Source organism: Protomyctophum bolini (genome assembly GCF_963924005.1).
Source record: "Protomyctophum bolini genome assembly, chromosome: 1".
Lineage (NCBI taxonomy): Eukaryota > Metazoa > Chordata > Actinopteri > Myctophiformes > Myctophidae > Protomyctophum > Protomyctophum bolini.
The window spans coordinates 33,478,698-33,504,651 of NC_137862.1; the positions used below are offsets into that span (position 1 = coordinate 33,478,698).

Sequence of the window (25,954 nt, forward strand, 5' to 3'; positions counted from 1 at the left end):
GGTAAACATTTTACTGGCGGCAGCAAAGAAAGCTATCACAAGAAAATGGGGACAGATGGAAACTCCAACACAGGGACAATGGGAGGACTTGATTCAGGAGATACATTTTATGGAGAAACTGACACACCGTCTGAGGCTACAGGAAGAAAAATTGACAAATGGTATAAATGGACAATATTTAAGGATATAGGGGAATGAGAGAAAACTGTAAATGCCTAGAAAAATGTATGTAACATTTGGAAACGCAATGTCGATGCCTGTTTTATTTTTTATTTTATTTTTTGTACGTCTGTGGTGTTATATGTATTGTAAGTTTGTTTTTTCTGTCTTGTCTTGAAAACCAATAAAAATGTAAGTTAAAAAAATCAATGCTCAAATGTAAACATCATAGATAGACTATTATAGTGTTATGATAGCCCAACCTCTAGGCTACGATCGAGAATCTAAATGTTTGGGCTAGTGTTATGAGTCATGTTAGGTAACATTAGATTTACACAACTAATTTGATACTTTCACTACTTTGAAGACATATTAGCCCCGCAAGCAGAACCCAAATGTAGTAAAGTTTCTGACACTTTGATTAATCAAATTTCATAAAAGCTTTATGTAGGGTTCCGAGAGGGGCTAAAGACATATATGATACAGGGGGTGTACGTGATATGTTTTGTTCAAATATGTGTTACTGTTAAATATATATCAATCTATAACAGTCATAAATACAGACTCATGTTCAGGGGTCATTGGTTCATGTCCAGAATTTAAAAAGGACAGCGTGCTGCGTGCATGCATGTTTAAACGTTCCTCTCTTACACATTATTGGACTTCATGCATTACGAAAAACTCACCTTTTCATCCAAACCACCTTACGACCGAATAACATTAAAGTATTTCTCACAAGTGACGTAAATAACTGATATAGAATTTGAAATAACAAACATGTGGAACAGCAGAGGACATCCAACGACCACGACCAGTAGCACATGCGCAGAGAAGCATATCCGGTAATGAGTTACAGCGCATGCGCAGAGATGATAGCATTGAACATTGTTTTTTGTTGTCATTGGTTCCTTCCTGCAGTTTGTACTGTGTTGCTGCCAAATAGTTTCTCTGGGTGGAATATTAATCATAATACTAATTTTATAGCGACAACAATATCACACCGGAGATGAAAATACTGTTGGTTGGTTTATTTGTGGGGAGCTAGAGAGCGAAGCACCGCTTTAGCAATCAATTTGATGTGTAATTATTTGTCATTTTCATTCATTGAAACTAAGATGCGATAAACGTTGCAGCCATCAGACCAGTGTGTCTTATTACAGCTGAATGGTGTTGGATGGACGATGTCTGAAGAACACAGAGGATACACTTCTACACGTTCTACTAGCCTTTGTTTTGATCCCAGGCTAGTCTGATGTCTTCTACACACATGGAGAAGCTTCGTGCTCGTTTGAACTCTGGTCACAAAGTTGAACCCGTGAAGTTGAGGAAACGAAAATCACAACTGTACATCAACGAAGATACGTCATCTCTAAACACTGGTAAGCACTGCAGTGGTGGAAGAAGACTGTTAATAAAGTGTCTTGGAGTAAAAGTATTGTAAATATTATACTGACGATTTTTGTCTTCACCACCAGGCAAAGGCATGAGGAGAGAGACAGAGAGTAGCTCTGGTCCATCCATAGCTCTAATGAGAGAGAATGTTTTGCACTCCGTCCTGTGTGTGTCCGTCCGTCGACATCTGTGTACAGCTAATCTCCTGCACCGTTAACCCGAACGATGCCAAACTTTGCACACACACACACTCCCTAGATACCAACGATGAACCTCTGAACCTCACGTTAAAATTACCACCGCTGAAGTGCCCTTGAGCAAGGCATTGAAACCCTACCATGAAATGTTCTATGAGCAGGGTGTGGCTGTAAACAAGCATCTCAAGCTTAGTCCACTTCCCTGGGCAAACAAAGAACTTTGCTTACTGTCCAGACACAATGGATATTGTTATGGAAGTAGCTGGTGATTGAAACCAGGTACAGAGTTAATAATGCTAATATGTGATTGTGTTGAATTCCACAGGTGTGTATGGAGTTAATGTGACTGTATTGTGTGTGGTGTTCCGTCTTGTCAACTGTTTCCTGGTCCAAACCAGCTTTGTCCCTGATGAGTACTGGCAGTCCCTAGAAGTGTCCCATTACATGGTTTTCAAATATCCTTTACAAAACAACAACAACGTGTGTGTGTGTGTGTGTGTGTGTGTGTGTGTGTGTGTGTGTGTGTGTGTGTGTGTGTGTGTGTGTGTGTGTGTTATTGCGACCGCAAGTCGCACTTGGTAATAGTATGCAAACGGGCAGTTTTGCTGTAACGCCACACGCTCTTCATATAACGTGTTTTGCCACTACACACACACACACACACACACACACACACATTGTCAGAGAAAAACAAAAAAGAACATGTGGGAAGGTTTTTGCCTATAGTGACATGACCAAAATAGGGATGCCAGGTGAAAAGTGGTTAACAGTATTCAATTATATTCTGTTAAATGTATGTATGATAATAATGTATTTGTACTCAGTTGTGACCTTGACAATTTTACCTATGGTCACCTGACATGGGAGTGGAGTGCGGGCATACGAGGATTCACCTTCCCATTCTTCTTTGCATTTATATACAAGATATTACACTTGATACGTTACGACACGGTTTTTCTCTTGGTAAGTCAATGCATTGTTAGTTAAGTGATTCTCAACATTTTTTCATTTCAAATTGCCCCAGTTTGATACACATAAGGCCACATACCCACATTTGATTATTCTTAATCTCTCTGGGACCTCAATTTACATGTGAAAACTTCATTTAAAGACCCCAAAGTGACCATTTTGGTCCCAGGAAGCGATGTTGTGAAACAGTATTATTTTTAGTATTAGTATTAGTATTTTTTTTCTTGAGTTGCTATTGTTTTCCTACAACTGGTCTGGTGGGTTTTTACTTTTTACAGATATGGCTTCCACGAATCCTTCAAGCACTCCTCGCTGCGATGGCAGACATCAAACTCTACACCCTCATCCACACGTTGGAAGGTCCTGATGTTGCCAAATGGACGGTAAAAAGTCAGCTTGCCTGTCTGTATACACTACACTGACATCTTTATTTTTCTCTCCCCAATTTAGTCATAAGCCAATTACAATTTAGGCATTAGCCAGGCCCGGATTTACCGTTGGGCTATGGTGGGCTGCAGCCCGACTGCCCCCGACAGCCTTCGTGGTTGTGGGCAGATATTTGTATGTATGTTTTGCACTCCGTCCGTCCGTCCGTCTGTGAACAGCTAATCTCTGGCACCGTTGGCTTGATCGTAGCCATACTGCACACACACTCCCTGAATGCCAGAGCTGAACCTCTGCCCCAACGTCCGGCTGGGGAAATTCCCCTCTGTCAGGTGAAAAGAAGCAGCTTGGACTCCTCATGCATAGAAGGAGGCATGAGGTCAGTCCGCTGCCCCCCCAGGTTGGCAGAGGAAGTGTAGCGCCCAGGATTACATTAGATAATTGGCACTGGGTGAAAAGAAAACTGGGTTACAAAATCGTGGGATAAAAAAATTATTAGAAAAATAAACTGTGCATGCCTATTCCCACTAGGCTGAGGAAGAAATACCACTTGACAGTTTTCAAATCAGCCTCATGGTGGCGCTACAACAGGCCAAGTTTCGTGTGTACACACACACACAATGTTTAAATTACTCCTAAACATTTTGCCAAAGATCACACACTCTCCTATCCTCCTGGTGGAGGGTTGTGCCCAGAAGGGCACTTTTTCTAGTTTACCACTGTGCCACCCCATCTAATTTAAACTGCTAACTTTTCTATTACTGCTTGATTTATTGTCTCTGTTGGCTGGAAACAGAGGCGGAAAGTTCTTATAACGGCAGGGGGTTCAAGCAGCCACGCCCGCCCCCCCCCCCCCAGCGGTGGAAAAAAACGAGTTTTGTTTTTTCGAACAAAAGCCAACTTATTAGCATTTGAATGCGGCATGCGCGGCGGCCCAACACCTATCTTGTAACCCCTCGTAAAGGTATGTGCACTACGTGCATGACAACATGACCACTGGGGAGGGGAAATTTCAGTGGACAGTCAGTGGGTGCATAATTTACTGCAGTGCATATAGATATATTTTGCCAAAATGCAGTGGGTTCAGTCGCGCCTTTGCCAAAATGCCAGGGGGTTCAATCGCGCCTCTGAACCCACGGAGTTTCCGCCACTGGCTGGAAACCTTGCATGTTCAAAACTGTTACTTTGAATAAAGAACCATTGTTCCAGTGGAGGCAATGTAGATATTATTTAGTAACACATTCAATATTCATAAAACCCACGGACTACACTCTATTTTGGGCACGTTTCAAACATCTTCAAAAATATGTAAAATAGACGGTCTACATGCATGTGAGCTTGTTTTGTGCGTCACTATCATATGTAAGTGATTTATTCCCATAACACAAAAGCAAAGCAAAACAATACAACTAAATAATACAAACAAGTCACAGAATTAAAAAAATAATAATCTAAGTAAAATATTAATAATAATGCTCATTTGTCTTTCTATTTTATAGACGGGATAAAAAAATAACAGGATTTAACCACTTAAACCATATATACTTAGTTGACTGTTTCCCCCAGGCCACCATACTAGGTCCACTTATTTTTTCCCTGTAGACCAAGCTGCTTATAGATCTGCTATTTTCCCCCAGATGTTCAACCCTCAGAATAGGAACCCTAGTGTTCATGCGGTTAAGATATTCTCATCATGTTTCAGTGCAGATGTTTGACTTTGCCTTGCTCTCTCCCTCAACCCAGTTGTTCTGCCAGATGTGCTCCTGGTTCACTTGGTACTGTTGCACCAGAACATTGACGAACACCATGGAAACCACTCTGACTACACTTGCTCTGTGCTACTACCCTCTGCCTGGATCCAAGACACACAGCAGGTCAGAGACAAGACCAAAAGTCCTTACTGCGGGCCATTTGCATTTCACTCTGCTCAATTTGCCCGAATTTATTTTCCCTGCTCTACTTGATCATATATATATATATATATATATATATATATATATATATACAAGCAGATCCTTGAGTCTTGAGCTTGTAGATTTGCTACTTTTTAATTTTAATCCTTTGAAATGTTGTTTGTATCAGCAAAATAATCCTTCAGGGACTTTTATTCAGATTGAGTCCCCCACTCATGCATGTGCACGCACACACACACACACACACACACGCACAAACGTTTTTCAAACATGTTGAGCAATTTTAGTTTTTTAAAACCAAGATTCATGTTTTAGGTTGTCATTGGATAAATTAAAAGGTGAGTGTAATTCTTTTCTCATTTGCTGCTTTCTTTCGTTTTAGGGATTTTAGCTGTTTTTGACAGGGGGGTGGGGGCATTCGAGCATGGGGCTAAATATGTATTTCTTTACTAAATGTTATAGTGATTTATTTTTTAATTATTTACTATAGTCTACTAGACTCCAATAAATTACATCTGGCCACAAAAGATCACAGGATCTACTGAATGTGTCAAACTGACATATTGAGCCTATGACACAGAGGCCCCTTTTCCACCGGTTGGTTCCCAGTGGGAACCGGTTCAGTTCTTTTTGGTTTTTAGTCCATGAGCCAGAGCTCCAAAATTTAAACGTTAATTATGAATTGAGTGGAGCAAAACCATACCTATATTAGATTGTTATCACCATTAAACTTCCCCAATTGAGTACTTACACGAAGACAATGATTTAATGTATTACAAATTTTTAATTTTTAATATGCAAATGAGGCATTATGTAGGAAAACTAATCAAACTAATCAAAAATATGAAAAAGCTACTACTGTGGAAGGGTTATCATGTATTAATTTACTTGTATTGATCCTATAAACAATTTAATATAGGGTATAGTTTGCCCACCAATTTTGGAGCTCTGGCTCATGGACTAAGAACCAAAAAGAACTGAACCGGTTCCCATTGGGAACCAACTGGTGGAAAAGGGGTCACAGTGTGGCTTCCCCCCAGTAGGCTACCTTCACATTCAGTAGATCCTGTGATCTTTTGTGGCCAGATGTAATTTCTTGCGGTCTAGTAGGACTATAGTAAATAATAAAAGAATAAATCGCTATAAAGTTTTGTAAAAGAATACATATTTAGCCCCATGCTCGAATGCCCCCGCCCCCCTGTCAAAAACGGCTAAAATCCCTAAAACTAAAGAAAGCAGCAAACGAAAACAATTTAACACTCATCTTTTACTTTCTCTAATAACAACCTAAAACATGAATCTTGGTTGAAAAAAACTAAAGTTGTCCTTTAAGCCCTATAGCCTAATATTGTCTGAAGCATTTTATTTGTTTTTTTCAGCTATTTTCGTCTATTATGATGCCCAACTATCTGTCTGACTACAGCGGAATACACTCCAAATATAGTTTTAAACATTTCTTCTTTTCTTTTTTTACAGTAAAAAATATTTGTCTTTGGTTGCCTTAGCGATCATTGTCCGCCCGACAGCCTTGATTGTGTGGCTCCCTCTACTGGTCAGCCACTTCTGGCGAGAAGATGACAAACTCAGACTCATAAGTCATCGCTGTGTTCCCATAGGGTCAGTGATTTCTTTGTGTTTACTAAATCAGTTCTCAAACTTTTTGATGTCTAAGACCTCCAGTTTTGTATTAGGCCAAGGGTTCTCAAACCTTTCAGGCCGTGATCCCTAAATTAATCATATTTTAACTGGGGACACCCCACAACAATCATATTTGAACTGGGGTGGGGTCCCAGTACTCCACTTTAAGAACCACTGACTGCGCTACATCACTACTTTATTGTCTGCTTGCTTGTGGTTATAGCCTAATATATCATTCTCTTCACTTGCAGGGCTTTGACTCTCGTGATTTCAACTATAATTGACTGTGCATTTTATGGGAAGGTAAAGAAAATGATTGAATTCTGGAAACAGAGTTGTCATGGTTTTTTACTTTTCATTAGTTTGGTGTTTGATTTTAGTGTAGATAGAAGATTTAAAATATGCATTGTGTTTTCTCTCATCTCATAGTGGACACTGGTGCAGTTCAACTTCATCAAGTTGAACATCTTCCACGGAGTGTCGGAGTTCTATGGCTCTCATCCGTGGCACTGGTACTTCACCCAGGGCTTTGCGGTAGTCGTTGGCCCCCACCTGCCTTTCTTCCTCCATGGATGCACTCTGGCTGCTAAAAGATACAGGATACTATTGGTAGCAGTAGGCTGGACAGTTGCGGTTTACAGGTGCGTTGTTGTTGGCAGTGGTGGAAAAACTAAAAGACAAAAGTCTTTTTTTACTTAAGTAAAAGTATCAATACTGCAATGTAGAAACAATGTTACAAGTAAAGGTACAGTAATTTACAATTTGTCATACAACCAACCGCGTCACTCGCAGTAACTTCACAGAGCGTTGCGGTTGTACAAATTATAAATTAGGCTTCAAGGTAAAACAACTTTTACCACTTTAACCCTAGAGAGATGAAAAGGTATTTGTATTTTTATTCCAGTTTGCTTGCTCACAAGGAATTCCGTTTCATCTACCCTGTGTTGCCCTTTTGCATGGTGTATTGTGGTAGGTCAACTTTTACTTGTCTGTGGAAAACAATGCCCAACAAATATATTGTTGATGTCAGGCAGAAACCTCTTATTTCCATATTTTAACTTGTTTTGACCTGAGATCAGATTGTAAAAATGTCTTCTACATCCTGACAGTTTTCTGAAAAAGCTATGTTTCCATGTGAGTCGTTCTTCGACTTTTCAAAAATAGCAGACCTACAAGCTCGTAGCGCGCCACTCGGTGGGAATTCAACATGGGAATTGAACCCTGGTCAAAGTGGGGAGAATTTCTCTTCTTGGGGTCTCGGCATAAAACATTTTCAGATGGGGTCCGTGGAAAAGTTTGAGATCTACTGGTTTAGAACGCATTTGTAGAATTTTACGAGCTTGTAGATCTTATTTTGGGTGGTCATGTTTGAGCAGCACTGATATAGCAACATGAATTTGTAGAGTCGGCCTCAGAACTTAATGGGTTCACGTGGTTAATTTTGCAGGGACATCTTTGGCACATCTGAAAACGTGGAGGCAGACTGCTGCATATGGCCTGCTGGTGTCCAACCTGCTGCCCGCCTTGTACACGGGTCTGATCCACCAGAGAGGCACTCTGGACGTGATGGGTCACCTCCACAAGCTATGTGACACCACCATCACCACCACGCAACCTGATGTCCTGTTCCTCATGCCCTGTCACTCCACACCCTTCTACAGGTACACTGAATTCTGTACTGGCCATATATGGAGCGTGTCTTGAGTGTACAGGTTTTGATGAGGTCAGATCAACATGGAATGTCAGATAAGGAAGGACGCTTGGAGAAGGATCAACATTATGGAATGTCAGAACAGGTCAGCTCCATATATGGAAATCTAAGGGTTTGAGGTCAGACCAACCATATATGTAGCCTGACCAACTGACGGGAGATGCAGGTTTTCATAGTAAATGTGACCTACATTCGCAATAAAACTTCATTTATAATCCATACAATATTATTACTAGTATGTGAAATGTCCAAATGTTTGTCTTTGTTTCAGTCTTTTGTATCAAAGTTTCTCTTTTATGTATTATAAGTTAAAAAGGTAGGCATTATAAGTTTGGTCCATGTGTTGTTTTTGTGCTTTTTGTTGTGACTAAATCTGAAATAAGACCATTCATTCATTCATCCATCCACCGTCATTTCAGCCACATGCACTGTCCAGTGAGGATGAGGTTCCTGGAATGTCCCCCAGATCTGGGAGTAGAGGGCTACAGTGATGAAGCAGATGGCTTCTATGAAGAGCCTCTGCACTGGTTGAGGAACGCTTTTCCATACAAGTCTTCACTGCCAACACACCTGGTCCTGTTTGATGTGCTGGAAAAGGTCAGTTACACACTCTACACATATTATGTATAGCTAGGGTGACCAGACGTCTCAGTTTGGCTGGGATTGTCCCGATTTCAAACTGTGTCCAGAGTCCCGACAAATATCTCTAAAAGAATATGTCCCAGTTTTCAACATTCATACAAAATTGTTGCAAATTCCGCAAACTAATTAATTACAATACCGGTAAGTTGCTTTCAGCGGGTTACATAGCTCGGCTAACCAATGCATTGCACGTCTCAATCAGTCCTGTCTATGCCTGCACCTATGGTGCGTAGACATTTTGACATTGTGGTTCTGCTACAGAATCAGTACTTCTTTCACCACCGTTTGTACAGTATGCATCATAAATACAACACATACTTTTATATTTTAAATATTTGTCCTGTGAACATTCTAGGAGATCTCTGCGTTCTTGGAGGGGAACAGATACAGCAGAACAGCACAGATATTCCACAGCCACGTTCCTGAAGGAAGAGTTGGAAGAGAAATATTTATCTATGAAAGACACTGACCAAAATACTCCTTTATCCACTGGTTTACAATGTCTGATTAACATTTTACTCTGTAATAAATTATTTTATTTTCGAATGCTGAGATGTTTATGGTTATTTAAAATTCCACATGCATGGGTTAAAGGAAAATAAAATCTCAGCTGTTTTATTTATTATCAAATGGAATATAATTAAACATAGATCGTAAAAAAGAAAAGTAATGCCAGAGGGTTAACCTTTGGGCTTTTATGAAATGAGATCATTAGGATTTTCTGGAAGATTGAACAAATGCTCTTAAAATAACCCCCCAAAAAAGCTATTTTTGGTGCATGACATGCTGACTTTCATGAAACCCAAATTAGTCGTGAGAATTTTTATCCATGCACAAGTCAGATTTTCATTCCGTTAAGATAAATCTTTATTGGGAAGCAGCAACTCTCAACACATCTGAACAAAATTAAATAATATTCTCTGGTTAAAAAAAACGAAATATGGAATGTTGAAAACCGCATTTAACCACAAAATAAAAAATTGAAAATAGCCAATCTACAAACTCAACATGTGAGCTTGAAAACATTCTCTTATGACATGCTGAAAAACTACATATGTTCCAGAAAATAAAATATGAAACAAACATTTTTAAACATTGAACTTCAGTGGTTTCTCTATTTGTGAAAGTTTATTTGGGGCCACAATAGTAAAACTAATTTTGTTTTTAATTGTCTTTTATGACAGTTATGTTTTAAGTGCTTCAGCATGGAACCTTATAACAAGCCCTTATCATTTTGGCCATCTACATTTCCTAAATGTCCATGACGTCTGTTGGGCAGAAACCTTTTTATATAATATAATCTTTTTATGATTTTTCATAATGGCCTGTTTTACACTCTGTCGTATGACAGTGTGTACAAAAATAGCTGATTTACAGGCTCTCAACATGTCACACTGTGGCTTGTGAGCTTGTAGTTCTGTTATTTTGGTCAAATCTAGAGTTGACAATTTCGTCCTATACAGACATGCCCAAATAAAAATAGGTACACCAGGTTGAAAGTGGTTAAGAGTGTTTTAAAATGTATAAATATGAAACAAAAAGATGTTAAGTATTAACACAAGCTTGTGACTTAACTACTGTACATTGGATCCATTGGAACGCCAGTTTCCTTTTTTACATTTCATGAAAAGTAACCGTTTTGGACATAGGTTTCCACTTGACAGCGATTGTATCTATCACATATATATATATATATATATATATGATATAAAATATATCAAATCTGTTCTACAGTCAAATTTGCTGCCATCTACCAATATCATATATTTTGTATATACTGAGTGTAGACCTCTAGCTTCATATTGTAAGACAATAACTTAGCGATCAAGCCTATTTGTGCAGAGAATTAACAAACAATTTCAGCGGAATGAAACAGCTGTGATGAAAACTAAAGGCTAGAGGACATTCAGTAGCATTTGGAGAGTCAACATTGTGCAAAATAACAATAACAGAAAAAAGTTATAATAATAATATTATAATTCAAGACAGAATGTATAACTATGAAGATTAAATCACTGTACATATTTGTTAACCACTTGAACGCTAGCTTCCCTATTCTGGGGGGAACATGTAGGAGCATCTTCAAGCTCACAACCCATTGCAACGAAACACGTCGAGAGCTTGAAGATCGGCTATTTTTGGGCAAAGAGATTTGGTGTAGAGGGTTAAAAGGAGCGGACCCAGCCAGTACACACTACAGCCCGACCCCAGTCAATTCAGTATTTAGTCGGGTGGAAATGTTCAAAATCAAGAGTAGACGACAAGTTCAAAACGCTTCGCTTGGTGCAATGTTTCAAGCTTGCAGATCTGCTACTATTGCGTGACGGTGTAGTATGAACAAGTAGGGTGTTAATTTACGAAAGTTAAAATATGAGAGAAGAGGTTTCTGCCCGACAGCGACGACTAAATATTGAGCGTTTTTATGTGGTTAATATTTTGGATCAAACGGCATAGGGCCTAACTCTATTTTGACATCAGCCACCATGTGTCTGTCTGTGTTCCTCCTCCTGTTGTCTCTGTGCTGTCTGGTCCTGGCAGCACGTTGACGCTTGCATCCTTGTTGCTTCCTCACCACCTCCTCTTTACCGCCTGGGTCCGGACCTTCAAAAGGCCTGCTGTGTACAGAGAGAGACAAAGGAAATGAAGTGATGAAAGCAACAAACAACAAAAGAATTATAATCTCACAACAGTGCTGAATTGTTGTCAGATGTTTTGGACTTTGTCATGCTAGCCATCCCAAAGCTGTGAAGAACACTGCTCTACTTCACCATTCTGAGGTTCAATGGCTTTCACACAGAACAGCGTTGTCTCGAACGCTGAAGTCATTCATGTCTACTCAGGAGTTTTTACTTGCCCAAAACTGCCCAAAAAGTTATAAGAGAGATGAAACAGAGGGACCCACTACTATAAAATTATTTAGCATAGTATTAATACTGTTGGCCTCAGTCACTCCATCTTCTTATTTTTTTGAAAGCCTTCCATTCAGCTCACAAAACCCAGACATCGTCACAGACATTTGCAGCCAGCTCTGTGCAGTTTTGGGGAACTCAAAATTCCTGTCCATTGATTGACTGATTGAATACTTCAATCAACAGTTTGCAAATAGTACAGTGGTACGATGGTAGGAAAACACAAAAAGCCACGAGGGCTTGTTTCCATTGAAATGAAATGTGCTATATAAATAAATATGACCATTTTGAAGAATGAGAGTGTATATCGTTACCTTGGCCCGTACTGTTTGGAGCTACTGTCTCCGAAGAAGTGCTTGTAGACGTAGTCGTCCAGATCCTCAAACACATCGTCGTCCAGGCCATGATACTCCTGCATGTCCTCCAGGTAGTCCTCCACGCCGCTGACGAAGTCAGTGAACAGCATCTGGTCGTGGATGAAGACGCCGTTGCGGAAGAAGCTGTTGACGAACTTCTCCAGCTCGCTCCAGTGGCGGAAGTGGTCCACCTTGATTAATTAATTGAATACATTATTAGCCAGCATGTGATACAGATAACACAAAAACATCCTGGGGACTTGTTTCTGATTGTGGTCATATCACTATGTATTCAATTCATCAACATAGCATACAAAATTAACTCAATAATACATGTTATCAACAAAAACAAACTGTTGTGTACAAAAGAGATGGGAAAATTACATTTCCCTTCCCCCTCTATTTGCTTAACTCTGTCTTGCAAAGTGTGTTTGAAATTAGGTGGGTCATCAGGGGCTTAATGTCGAGAAGTAGTTTTGTGAAGTCTGAAGCTCGGTTTTTAGTCACATTGGGATGTTGGAGAGCCATGACGTGCAAGCATAATCAAAATACCTCTTGCTGCAGGTAACTCTGGAGGAGCTGGTGGAACTCATCAGCCCTCACGGGCCCCATGCCCTTGTTGAAGAGACTCATGGACTCTTGGTAGGCACACTCGAAAACGCCCGAACAGCTATTGGGGTCGGCTCTCTGGTGGTCCGTCTCTCCTCTGTCGTTGTGGACTTTAGCCCCTGATTTGCGGGTATTGTGGTTGTGGGGGCCGCTGTGGGAGGGGCCGCTGTGGGAGGGGCCGCCGCTGCTGGGTTTGTGGTGAGGCCTGTGCTGCCACGACTCCTCCCGAGCGTCTTTCTGGTTAAACCTGTGGTTTGTCATGCAAATAATTGTGATTAATATTTGTATTGTTGTTTTGGGCATTTAACATTGGAACATATAAATAAAATCACACCCGTGTGAACTGAGTGGTGCAATTCCCCCCCCACCTCTCTCTCTCATTAGCAGGCAGCAGGCACATCACTATCTCTCTCTCTCCGTTTCTCAGACAGGCCATATATATTAATGCTTTATAACTGTTATTATTTTTTTAAATAGTTGATCTCCAAGATCACAACTCGCCGCATCGCCATGTGTTGTGAGCTTGTAGATAGACAAGTTTCACTACTTAACTATTATGGAAACTTTTTGCAAATGTTGAAAAACTTCTTTTTGTCCTAAATGTCAAAAATATGGCGCAGGACCAGGTTGAAAGCGGACAGAAGAGAATAGACAATGATGTGGAAATAATGATGGATATAACATATTTCTGTTCATTTTTTCCAGGTGTTTTTATACAGGATTATGCTAAATAATTGCATTAGCTCAAATAATAATAGTAAATTGTCTACACCAAAACCCAAACAGACCCTACCAGACCTACCACAACCATCCCCATCATCCACAGACCTGCCACCACTATCCCCTCATCCACACTAATCTGCCTGGAGGAGATAAAGCGTGGATGACAGCCAACTTCCTACAATTCTATACAGCTCCAAAACCGAAGACATTGTAAATAGGCACCCCCCCACCAGATCCTGGGCATTTCAGGCACATTTTGTGGACATTACTACACTTATTAGTTATATTCTAGAGAGATATTATATGTCCAAAACTTCAAATAAAAAAATAACAATACTTTTGATGCTTTCGTGTGATGCTGTAGTATGATCAAGCAAGAGGTTTCTGCACGACAGGCTACTACAATGTTATGTAAAGACTGTGTCAGGCCTACCTGTGGTCTGACCCTCTGGCCTTGTTCATGAGCTACTACAATGTTATGTAAAGACTGTGTCAGGCCTACCTGTGGTCTGACCCTCTGGCCTTGTTCATGAGCTACTACAATGTTATGTAAAGACTGTGTCAGGCCTACCTGTGGTCTGACCCTCTGGCCTTGTTCATGAGCTACTACAATGTTATGTAAAGACTGTGTCAGGCCTACCTGTGGTCTGACCCTCTGGCCTTGTTCATGAGCTACTACAATGTTATGTAAAGACTGTGTCAGGCCTACCTGTGGTCTGACCCTCTGGCCCACGACAGGCTACTACAATGTTATGTAAAGACTGTGTCAGGCCTACCTGTGGTCTGACCCTCTGGCCCACGACAGGCTACTACAATGTTATGTAAAGACTGTGTCAGGCCTACCTGTGGTCTGACCCTCTGGCCTTGTTCACGACAGGCTACTACAATGTTATGTAAAGACTGTGTCAGGCCTACCTGTGGTCTGACCCTCTGGCCTTGTTCATGAGCGTCGAGGCAGAGTCCTTGAAGTGGCGGAACGTGGACTTGACGGAGTCTGAGAACTTCCTCAGGTTCTCCTTGACGGCGTCCTTGGCCTTCTTGATCTGCTCTTTGTGATGGTGCACAAACTCCTTGGTGGAGTTCTTCACCGCGTCAAAGGTTTCCTTCACCTTCCCGATCATGCCCTCTTTGGCCTTCCTCATGGGAATGAAGCAAAAGATGTAATCTCACCACTGAAACAAGTTTGTTTATTAGAATAAACTGGAGCACCGAAGTCTGACATCACTGTTGCTAGAGCACTGTTTTCCAAACAGTAGGTCGGGACCCATATGTGGGTTGCGGGCCAATTTGTATGGGTTGCGACTTGCGAGTAATTACGCCTTAAGTTTTTGTTTCTTACATATTCTAAAGATTTTCAAACAAAAAAAAGAACAGAAAACTCATTACATGGATTAAAGCAAAATAAAATCTCACGACTGAATTATTTTGTCCTAACGTGTGATTAGTGACAGTGTGAAACTATGAAAGGAGCGCCATCCCCCTTCTAGCGCCGTTTACACAATATGTAAAATTATGAGGTTTTAGTAATATTGTTTCTGCTTCCATTGAAGACATGCTGGCTTCTATGGAATCCACAAGACTGAAATCAGTCGTGGCAACTGAGACATCAAATTTCTTTTGGGTCTTGAGCAAAAAAGTTTGGGAACCACTGCAATAGAGGGCCCCACAGATTATTTTCACCATAGAAATTCCCCATAGAGAAACCTTAGATCGCGTCATACAAGTACTGTGGTCCGAAAATCACCCTGTTTTACTAATACTGTATGAACATGAAGCATCTTAAAAGTACTAATTCATCGGATTAAGAATGGCATCAAATGTACCCCAATATCCTAAATGACACAGCGTCACATACCTGAAAGAATCACCAGGCTGATTTGTTGATTTTTCTAACTTTTCTAACTGATTTTTTCAAACGCTCTTTAATCTTAATATAACTAATAACCAAAAATAGCCGGCTATTTCCGGTGAGCGACATGCTTCCATAGAAGACATGAAATTGACTGAAAAAGACAGTTGTGGTGACAGAACTTTAATCCATGCCTTCTTGACTTTGGGCTGCGTGTCGCCTTTGGCTCGCTCCTCTTTGGTCTCCCGCTCCCACAGGTCCGACCGCTGGCGCTCAAAGCTCAGCTTCGTCTCTGCCTCCGACAGGCGAGACTGCAGCTCTCCCACTGTCTCGGAATCAGCCTCTTCTTCTCCAAACCTGTTGCAAGAGTTATTATAGTTAAAGGAAAAACTTCAAATTACTTAATTTCTATTGTTTACCTACCCGGTGTTGTCTTTGACTCACACAGACTTTTAGCTTGTGAAACATTCCTTAGCGGTGAATCCAGAATCCATAAATGAAGAAAAAACTTGATGAATGGAATTTGTCCGAGACTCAAATTAACAACAGCGAAACTAGAAACAAATCTGAAGTACAAATAAAGTCCAAAACACCTCTAATATTGTTTTATTCATGCAGGACTTGACACGTCATCACGCAGCATGTTTGCATTCAAAGGAAGTCATTACGTGTCAACAGGAATTCAATACGTAATAAAATAATTAAAGTAAAAATTAAAGTACCGAAGTCTGACGTAATTTAAGCATACCTGGGTCATGTTTTTTTCCCTATTCTAAATTCCCATTGACTTGTTTAATATTGCGTCAAATAAGAACTGTGTTTCAAAAATAAACAAATGAGCAGGTTTGACTTATATGGATATGAAGCATCAACTGACGGCGGGAAAACACTAATGTTACTGCCTGTGAATGAAGTTACATTTTGGCCATAAACAGACTATCAAATATGAGTGACTGACTATCGTAAACGATACAGAGCCACCTCCCTGACAATATCGCCGGGACAATTTGTTTAGTTTTGGACCACAATTATTATATATGAGGAGATTCTAATATGACCCAATGTTATTCTCGATAGACAAATTACTTCTGTGGCCCAGGGGATGAACAAGTGACGTCAGGACTTCGGTATTCTAAACCATAATAACCTCGCCCTGCTGTGACTCAGATGGTCCAACTTGGCCCTGAGCTGCTCTGAGGTCCTCCTCTCTTCATCCAGCTTCGTCCTCAGTGTGTGGCACTCGGCCGCCATGGCCTCCCTCTGACTCTGTATGCTGGTGAACACCATCTTCTCCTCCTCCAGTTCACCTTTCAGTAGGGGTGTCACCATACACACATTTCACCATACCATACCCTACAAACAACCCACACTGGACTTAACCCACACCTCAACACAAAACATCCCACGACCACTGGGGGGAATCTGCAGTCAGTGCCAGCAATATGCACGGAAATGAGAGAAGAAGAGAGCCGTGAACTCGCTCGTGAACCGGAAGTGATAACCTTCCATTTCATAGCTTCACTCAGGGCTGTGATGTAATGTGCTAATATAAACATTAGTTTACTATACTAGCCGCAAGGTCGGATTAAAGTTGTATTAAGCGCTAAACATTGTCTGAGCCCTACATCTGCTGTGTGTGCGTGCGGTGATTTGGGTAATCCGTAAATTTAGATCATTATACACAATTATATTATTGTGCAAAAGCATTATTCAACCGGTTCTGTTGCACTGTTCCTCATGTGTCTCTACACCATACTGTTCATGCCCAACAGAAACAAACTTTTCAGTATTACCCGTATTGCTTCAAAGATCATCAGACTTCCTACACCCACACTTTCTGATATGAACAATAAAGCTATGAACATGGTTAGCATATCACGTCACACATCTGTTTTCTTTAAATCTTGAAAATGTGTTTATTTACGTAAACGTTTGCGAACTACCGATTTATCGGCCTCGGGTCTTAATTTGGATATTTCAGGACACCCCTACCTTTCAGTCTCTGGTTCTCCAGTAGAATGGAGTCGGCGGTGGCGGCGCCGCCCCTCGGGGCCTCGAGGTCTGCGATGTGAGAGTGCAGGGTCCTCAGCTCGTCCTGGAGGCCAGACAGGGTCCTCAGCTCGTCCTGGAGGCCAGACAGAGAGGTCTGCTCGCGCTCCAGAGAACTCTTCAACAGCCCGCTCTCCGCCATCAACTTCTGCTGCTCGTACTCCAGGGCAGCCGTCTTCTCAGAGCTCCGTTTCAGCTGCGTGAGCAGGTCGTCTCTCTGGGCCTTTTATTTTGTGGGAAATGCATATAGGAAAATACTTCAAACCAATTACTAACTTATTATTATTATTGCCCTTGTTTGCCCGAAATGCGGCAAGAACCATTATTTTCGTAAATTACAATTATACCAATTAAAAGTATTAATAAGAGGTAAATAATAACTGCATAGGATTCATTGGAACACAGGTTATTTTCTCCCCATTTTCTGAAAAGTAACAGTTTGGGCATACGGTTTCCTAATAGCGACTATATACATTACTTGAAATCGTCTCTCTCGGGAAACCTCATACGTCGTCCAAAACAGTTTCTTTTCAGGATTCAAATACATAAGTAGCAGATCAACAAGCTCACAGGCTACAAGCTTTTGTGACAACCCTGCACCATGAATTTGGCCGTGTTCTTTTTTTTTTTTTTTATAATTTTTATCCCACGATTTTGTAACCCAGTTTTCTTTTTCACCCAGTGCCAATTATCTAATGTAATCCTGGGCGCTACACTTCCTCTGCCAACCTGGGGGGGCAGCGGACTGACCTCATGCCTCCTTCTATGCATGAGTCCAAGCTGCTTCTTTTCACCTGACAGAGGGGAATTTCCCTGGCCGGACGTAGCGCGTGGAAGGGACACGTTATTCCGACCAGTTCCTTTCCCCTCCATCAGGCGCCCCGGCTGGCCAGGGGGAGGTAGTTTTAGAGACCAGGATTACGGCATGTTTTTGTGAGGGTATCTACCCTAGGGGACACGGGGAGAACATGCAAACTCCACACAGAAAGGCCCTATCGCCAACCCCCACCTCGGGTATGGGCACTGATGACGCGGAGGAGGGAACACGCCGCCAGTGCCCACAGTGTCCCCAGTGGGAATCGAACCCAGGACCTTCTAGCTGTGAGGCGACAGCACTACCAACTGTGCCACCGTGCCCCCTTTTTTGGCCGTGTTCTGAGCTAGATCTGTTACTTTTGATTATTTTGTGTTACTCTGTAGTATGATCAAGTAGGGCATAAATTATTTTAAAGTTAAAATATGGAGAGAAGAGGTTTCTGCCCGAGATCAACAATTCAAGGTTCAAGGTTAACTTTATTGTCCCTTGCGGGAAGTTAGTTTGCAGCCTGGTAATAGTAAAAATACATACATCAAACGACATTCAACAAACTCATTACAAAAGACTAAATCCCAACAGGCACTAGAGACAGAGGGCTGTATTTTGCGTGTCTTAAGTACCAGGTCTTATTCCCTAACTTGAGTAAACTAAAGACCTGGAGGCGGGATCAATGCTCTTTGGCCACTCAGAATAGCCAAATGGCATTGATCACGCCTCCAGGTCTTTAGTTTACTCAAGTTAGGGAATAAGACCTGGTACTTAAGACACGCAAAATACAGCCCAGAGAGTTCATTACATTCACAAGTAGCAGTGTCAGCAAAAGTGCAAAAAATCAAGTGCTATCTGCTGTTCAGCAGCTGAATAGCAGCGGGGACAAAGGATAGTTTGAACCGATTAGTCTTTGTAGTGTAGCACCCTCAGCCGACGAACCTGAGGGCAACAGTTCAAACTCAGACCTAAGTGGGTGATCTGAGATGCCCCAGGAGGGAGGAGGCTCCCTTAAACATCTGCCTCTTGTAAAGGTCTATGAGTTGGGCTTGGGTTCTCCCTAGTGATGGGAGATTAATCAGCAAACACATCTGTATCGACTGATTCTAGTTGTTTTTAGATTAATCAGCATCGGTTCGATTAATCAATCAGTCCGATTAATTCATCGGTCCGATTAATCGGTCTGTCTTTACAGATAAACAAGCCTAAAGTAACAGCTTGAACAGATCTACAAGCTCACAGTATTAAATATAAAAAGGTATTTAAGTTAAATCTGACTTGCCTAAGCCTGCAGTGCAGACACCCTGTTACATGTATTTTTCAGAATGGACAAAATTATTATAATTGTTTAATACAGAAGGAGATCATATCGACATCGGTAATATCGGTTATCGGCCATAACAGCAATTAATTATATCAATATCTGCCAAAACGTCTCATCGGCACATCCCTAGTTCTCCCAATACAGTATACTTTTTTAGTTGAAAGGGAAAAAGAGACTTGTACTGTACCTTTAAGAGGGAGTGTTTGGTGGTGAGCTCCTGGTTCTCTGTGGCGATGGACTCAACGAGTCCTGACAGGGTATGCACCATGTCCAGCTCATCCACGTCCTCTCTCAGGTCCTCAACCACCTCCTACATGACAAACACATCAGCTCAACATAATACACTCTTGTACTTGAATGAATAAGTGAATAAGAATTGAATAAGAAGTGTGCTCTGCCAGGCCTGGGCCGTGGCTCAGCGGTCCAGGCACCGTGGCTGGTAATCCAGTCTGGCAGTGTGCCGTGGGTTCAACCCCCAATCCCAACGGCCTTTACTGCATGTCACCCCCCCCCCCCCCCCCCATCTCTCTCCCCATTTCCTGTCAGACTACTGTCTGTCCCTCCATAAATAATAAAGGCAAAAGCCACAAAAAAATAATTTAATTAAAAAATAAGTGTAGCACGTGGTACAAGAATCTGAGAGAGAGAGAACATTTAAAAACCAGGATATTGTCTTATGAGCATCTTACTCACCTTGCCAATGAATCGTTTCTGAAAACTATTCAGAAGTACATCCCTGACATCTTCACGTTCGTTCTCTCTTATCTGCTCCTCTATTTTATGCCTTTCTTGAATCTGGAAGGTGGCTGTAAGAGATGGAGATGTAGAAGATGTCTAGGTTTCTACAAAACAAGAGCTACAGACCGCCTGATACCTAGCAGCGTACCTTTTCTGGGGACGAAAATACAGAAACACGTCGCATGGCAAGCTTGTAAATTGGCCAATTTTGAGCAAAGGGATTTTGTGTAGAGGCTAGAGCTGTGTTTCTCAAACGGGGGTACATCCCTAGGCCAGGGCATGTATTTGGCCACAGATGCCCATATGAAAATGTTTTCTATGTTTTTTATGAAAATTACTTATCATTCATTGCATACAAACTGTGGTTTTCTCTTGCAGTTTTCTAAGCAAACCGTTGAGGTTGAGGTAAGGTAAAGGGAGTGCTTGGATTCAGAAATCAGGAAAATGGGGTACAGATGCGGGGAAAAAACACTGTAGAGCAGTCTCAACGTTTTTCATGTCAAGGACGCCCCAAAATTAAATGTATTTGGCCACAGAGTGCGAACCCCCATCGCAAAAATATTTCGTACCAGCGGCGTCCAGAAGCAGTCTTGAGTTCAAATGTTTCACTTACGCAAAGAAAGAAAATGTGCACATTTTCTAAAATAATAGTCTACAAGCTCAGTGACCATGGGCTTGTATATCTGCTAATTTGAATAACCAAAGTATAACATATGGTTCAAATGATTCTAATACTATATTAACTCATTTGCATTTACCATAGAAGTGTCCAAATCCCATGCTGATGGCTACAACCAGAGCCAGGAGGATGCACCTGTTGAGGGTGCTGCTGCTGACACGGTGACCCTGCGCCGCCGGCCGTACCAGGGCTTCCTCCTCTGTCCGTTTCTGAGATTGGAAGAAGGCATGGCGCTCCTCTGGTTCAGGTAGCGCCTCCTCCCCCTCCCCCTCGGGCTCTGTCACACTGCTGACGGTGTTCTTCCTTAACCTCCGTCTCCGTACCACCACCGGAGTGGTGCTACTGCCTGCCGTGTCATCCTCACTGCTGCTGCTGGAGTTGTTTATCACCACCGGCTGCTGCTGTACAGGAAGAACTACCACACACACACACAAACATCTTTGATTTCCCCATTATACTGTTACTTTAATCACTTAAACCCTTTGTTGAAGGACAACTTCATGAAATTGGTCCTAATACTCATGATAAAATGGTCAAATCTTTGAGGGGTGCTAGCCCCTCCAAGGTCTGGTTTTCGGAATTACGTCAGGTTTAATTAAGTCTATGGACTTTGTAATGTTTGTTTAGATAACTTTTACTGGCAATGTTTGTTTAAAGTGCTCTAAAGAAACTAAAAGACATCAGGTAATTAGATCCAGGTAATTAGAGCCCTGACGATGATGCCACAGGCTTTGGGTTCCGATTCCCGATCTGATAATGCAATAACTTTCTGTTTAACTCCTTAGCAGGTGCCAGCCGAATTTGCTTACATGAGCGAATAAGGGGCGGTCTTGTTGTTTTGGTGGAAGTGAAACTAATCGAGCCCCCCGGCTCTGCGGAGGGAGGGCCAACGAGGCCTACTAGCGATGCAATCAGTGTTTTCATTAGCGGGAGGTTGTATTAATGTTTTATTACGTGCCGATCATGCCTATTTCATCTCATTTTGAGCCATAATGTCAATAAACACAAAAATGCAATCTCAAAACGTTTTATTTTTATGTCCAGAATGTGCGATTTGTGAAAAATTTAAAGGACCCCCCTCAATGTGTCACAAATGCAATGATGAGAGATTGTAGATCGGCTATTTTCCCTGTGCAGCATGCTTCCATGGAAGACACGCTGGCTGTTTATGGAATCCAAATCACTGAAATCAGACTGAGCACTTGAATCCATGAGAAACCTACCAGTCTCTACTTCTACTGCATTGAAGGTGTACTGGCTGCTAGAGGACGTTCCGAGGTAGAAGTCCTCCTCGCTGGCCACCGTCTCCTCTGGCTCCATCACAGCGTGTTCATCCGCCCTCGTGTCTCCTAAAGTCACGATGTCCGAGTGGTCGCTGGACGAGAAGAGAGTCACCTGCGCTGTCCCTGCCTGCAGGAGAACATGTTCAATGTGGCTGGCGTAAAGCAGTTATTTCTCAAACTTTTTCATGCCAAGTATGCCATGTGACACTTGGTGGTGAACGCTATATTTCGTGCTCGGACAGAACCAGGAGCCCAGGGACACACATGGGTTGCACCACTCAAAAATGGCAAAAAGGTTTAGGGATAACGGGTAAGGGGTGGTGCAAGATATAGCTGAGGATCTGACACAAATTTTGACCTGATGGTCAAGATTTAATTAATCCCCTGCCTGAGCAAGCAGGCTCTATTAGTTCAATGGTAAAAACCAATCGCGCAGAAAACTGGGTTCAAATCCGGAGTAGAAGAGGAAAGTTACATACTTACATAGTACAGCATTAATACATGGAAATAAGACTGAAAAGTAGACTTTAACCCAGTAATGTGTAAATTATTTTGATGTTTTTTTTTCACCTCAGAGGCAGTGAAAGTCTCATCTAAGGTTTCCTCCTTCAAGTTGTCATCATGTGTATCACTGCCGTCTTCCAAACACCCAGCTGAAATACATTGTGATAAATATTTAAAATAAAACAAGCTTATGGAGAAGAATATTGAGTTAAGGTTTCTGCTTGACAGCAACATTGTATTGTATTGTATTGTATTGTATTGTATTGTATTGTATTGTATTGTATTGTATTGTATTGTATTGTATTGTATTGTATTGTATTGTATTGTATTGTATTGTATTGTATTGTATTGTATTGTATTGTATTGTATTGTATTGTATTGTATTGTATTGTATTGTATTGTATTGTATTGTATTGTATTGTATTGTATTGTATTGTATTGTATTGTATTGTATTGTATTGTATTGTATTGTATTGTATTGTATTGTATTGTATTGTATTGTATTGTATTGTATTGTATTGTATTGTATTGTATTGTATTGTATTGTATTGTATTGTATTGTATTGTATTGTATTGTATTGTATTGTATTGTATTGTATTGTATTGTATTGTATTGTATTGTATTGTATTGTATTGTATTGTATTGTATTACCAGATAAGGAGGTGGCTAGGTTCTGTAGATCTGGTTCCATCTCTGGAGCTCTCTCTTGGGCGTCAGTCCCATACTCTGGGGCGTTGGTCCCATACTCCAGTGGATTCTCTGACCCCAGAGTCTCAATATCTGACCCCTTTTCAAACGGTCAGAAACATTAAGAAAAAACTGTTCAAGGAGGGAACTATTAGCTGATATTTAACACGAATCCCATCATTCTATTGTGAGGAGTGTTGGGAGAGCTCGCCTAGTATATCACTTCCACATGGATTAAAGTTCTCACTCGCCGACAATAGCACCGACAATAGCCCATCTAGATCTACTATTTTCAGTTATTAGTTTAGGATTACAAACTAGCAATGGAACACATGTTCAACCGACCCAAATGGCCTGCCCTGATGTATTTCATGAAAGCAAAGGTTAAAAAGCCTCAATCTGCAATTTCTTGTTCTGGTTGGCATAACAATGATAGCATCTTAATTTTACATATTGTGATAATTGTTAGTGAAACACAGCACTAGAGTGCCCTTTCACATGGTTTCACAAATCACAGATTGGGCTTGGCCTAACAACATCTTCAATCGTGACATTTAATTTAGCTTTAATTCCTGCTATCATTTGATTTTCAAATGTTCTCCTACTCACAACAAAACTATAGGATTCACATTCAATATCAGCAAAGTCCCCTTTTACTCACTTTTACACTTAGCTCAAGCATGAAGACACATCATTTCTCAACAATCAAAAATGTTGTTTATACAAAAAATAATTTAAATAAACACGTATCACTATCAAGTCTTGTTTGACATGAATGTTTTAGCAGTGAACTTCAAATGACACTCCTACCAGGCTTAGACATGAAAAAAGTCATATTTTGACAAGAACAACAACAACAATAATATACCACCATTAAAAAACTATAATATGAAAACTGCCAACTGACTCACATTAGATGAACATGTTAGGATATCTCTTTTGTTATAACATAACATTTATCACTAATTAATGAACAGAGAAAATCTATTTAAGTGAAGATAAGTGGGATTGACCTCATTACTTATGATGGTCCACCCACAGGAAGACTCTGTGTCACTGGATGACTCTGACATTGTTCTTGCGGTTCTGGCAGTGAGGAACTACAGTGAAAAACATGAATGGAAATTGCATTTGCATAACATTTGAATTATACTATTATTGTAAAGCTGTTGTAAATCAAATAGTGTCAATTAGTCAAATAATGTCAGTTGTTGGTGGCCACTGGCCAGGAAAAGCTAAATGCATTTTGTATTTCTATCTATTTAGTGTTCTAGGGCTGGGCAATATGTTATATATATCATATCAATATTGTGGTAGAATGTTGAAAATAAGAGCCATGCCCATGTATCAATCATTGGATGCAAGGGGTGGAAGACATGTGCCCTCTAGTGGCCTGGGTCGCAGAGGCATAACCTGGCTGTAACATATGGGAAGATGCTGCGGCCTATTACTGTATTAATAACCACATCATGTTAAAGTTAATTTAACATGAAACAAAGGCCACATAAAGGGCCGCGTGTGTAGCTACCTGGCAACTTTAGTTTGCAAACGTAAAAAAGCAGGGTTATAAATAGCGTTATGACATAAAAGCCTAGCTTCTTTCCGGTGTTTTGAACGTAAACACACTGGATCATTGGTGCCTATCATCTCACATCATGCACATAATAGCAATTACAAACAAAGCTATTACACTATCTTACCCTTTACTTTGATGCTACCACGTCGAAAACCGTTTCGGCGAGCAACTGTAAATATTATTGCAGCATGTCCTCGGCTAAGTTGTCTATTAACAACAAAAACACTGCAACGCCGACGGTTTGGCGCATGGAATGATGGGAATTGTAGTTTCAGTATGACGCGAGACACCGACGTTTGTGACGTCCGAGGCTACGCTTCCCAATGTTGATGCAGAGTCCGTGTCACGTGACCAAACAAGTCTAGCCAGTCAGTCATTCCATTCACTACCGCGGTGGACGCCTATGGCTAGGATTCACACTGAAAGTAATGTAAACTTCAGGAAACATTATACAGTGGGACTGTATTTGTAGGTTCACTCAGAGACAAAATGGCTTCCAAGTAGTCCTTTTTTTCAGAAGATGAGTTTAGTTACAGGAGAAATTGGAGGTATTTCAAGTTAAAACTATACATGTGACAAAGCAGCTGAGTCCAGGGCCAGGCCCAGAACAGTGAGAACACAGTTGAGTAAAGATGGAAAGAGATTCACTTGGCCTCACCCCCCGAACCCACCTCACCCCTGCCCACTTTGACAGGCTGGAATGGCTTAGGGTCGACACCACCAAGATACCCTGTCTAAATACTTCGTTAATGTCAACGAAGTCCACACCCACAACACAGAGAGAGTTCAACTAACCATGTACAACCCAGATTTGGCACAAACAAGGGATTAAATTAATTTAGCTCCTATGCCACCAA

The 25,954-nt window shown here is 41.1% G+C and overlaps 2 protein-coding genes across 3 annotated transcripts; one reads left to right on the top strand and one right to left on the bottom strand.

Moving 5' to 3' along the window:
- Nucleotides 1–1,054: 1,054 nt before the first annotated feature.
- Nucleotides 1,055–9,559, top strand: pigb (phosphatidylinositol glycan anchor biosynthesis, class B). 2 transcript variants are annotated; one of them, XM_080766002.1, is made up of 12 exons: nt 1,055–1,538; nt 2,074–2,203; nt 2,594–2,711; nt 2,996–3,100; nt 4,845–4,975; nt 6,491–6,631; nt 6,904–6,955; nt 7,082–7,293; nt 7,557–7,621; nt 8,100–8,313; nt 8,783–8,960; nt 9,361–9,559. In XM_080766002.1, the coding sequence occupies exons 1-12, from the start codon at nt 1,412–1,414 to the stop codon at nt 9,472–9,474; spliced, it is 1,587 nt and encodes a 528-aa protein (XP_080622128.1). In that variant the 5' UTR covers nt 1,055–1,411; the 3' UTR covers nt 9,475–9,559. The 2 variants fall into 2 exon arrangements, with proteins under 2 accessions (XP_080622128.1, XP_080622129.1); XM_080766003.1 differs by lacking the exon at nt 6,491–6,631.
- A 289-nt stretch (nt 9,560–9,848) lies between these two features.
- On the bottom strand, nt 9,849–25,344 carry ccpg1 (cell cycle progression 1). Its single transcript, XM_080765228.1, has 15 exons — nt 25,222–25,344; nt 24,535–24,621; nt 23,486–23,621; nt 22,900–22,982; nt 22,270–22,456; nt 21,126–21,461; nt 20,323–20,435; nt 19,817–19,939; nt 17,444–17,723; nt 16,599–16,758; nt 15,646–15,808; nt 14,518–14,735; nt 12,823–13,126; nt 12,229–12,461; nt 9,849–11,620 (listed from the first exon to the last, which is right to left on the bottom strand). The coding sequence occupies exons 2-15, from the start codon at nt 24,592–24,594 to the stop codon at nt 11,434–11,436; spliced, it is 2,583 nt and encodes an 860-aa protein (XP_080621354.1). The 5' UTR covers nt 24,595–24,621; nt 25,222–25,344; the 3' UTR covers nt 9,849–11,433.
- Between the last annotated feature and the right edge of the window lie 610 nt (nt 25,345–25,954).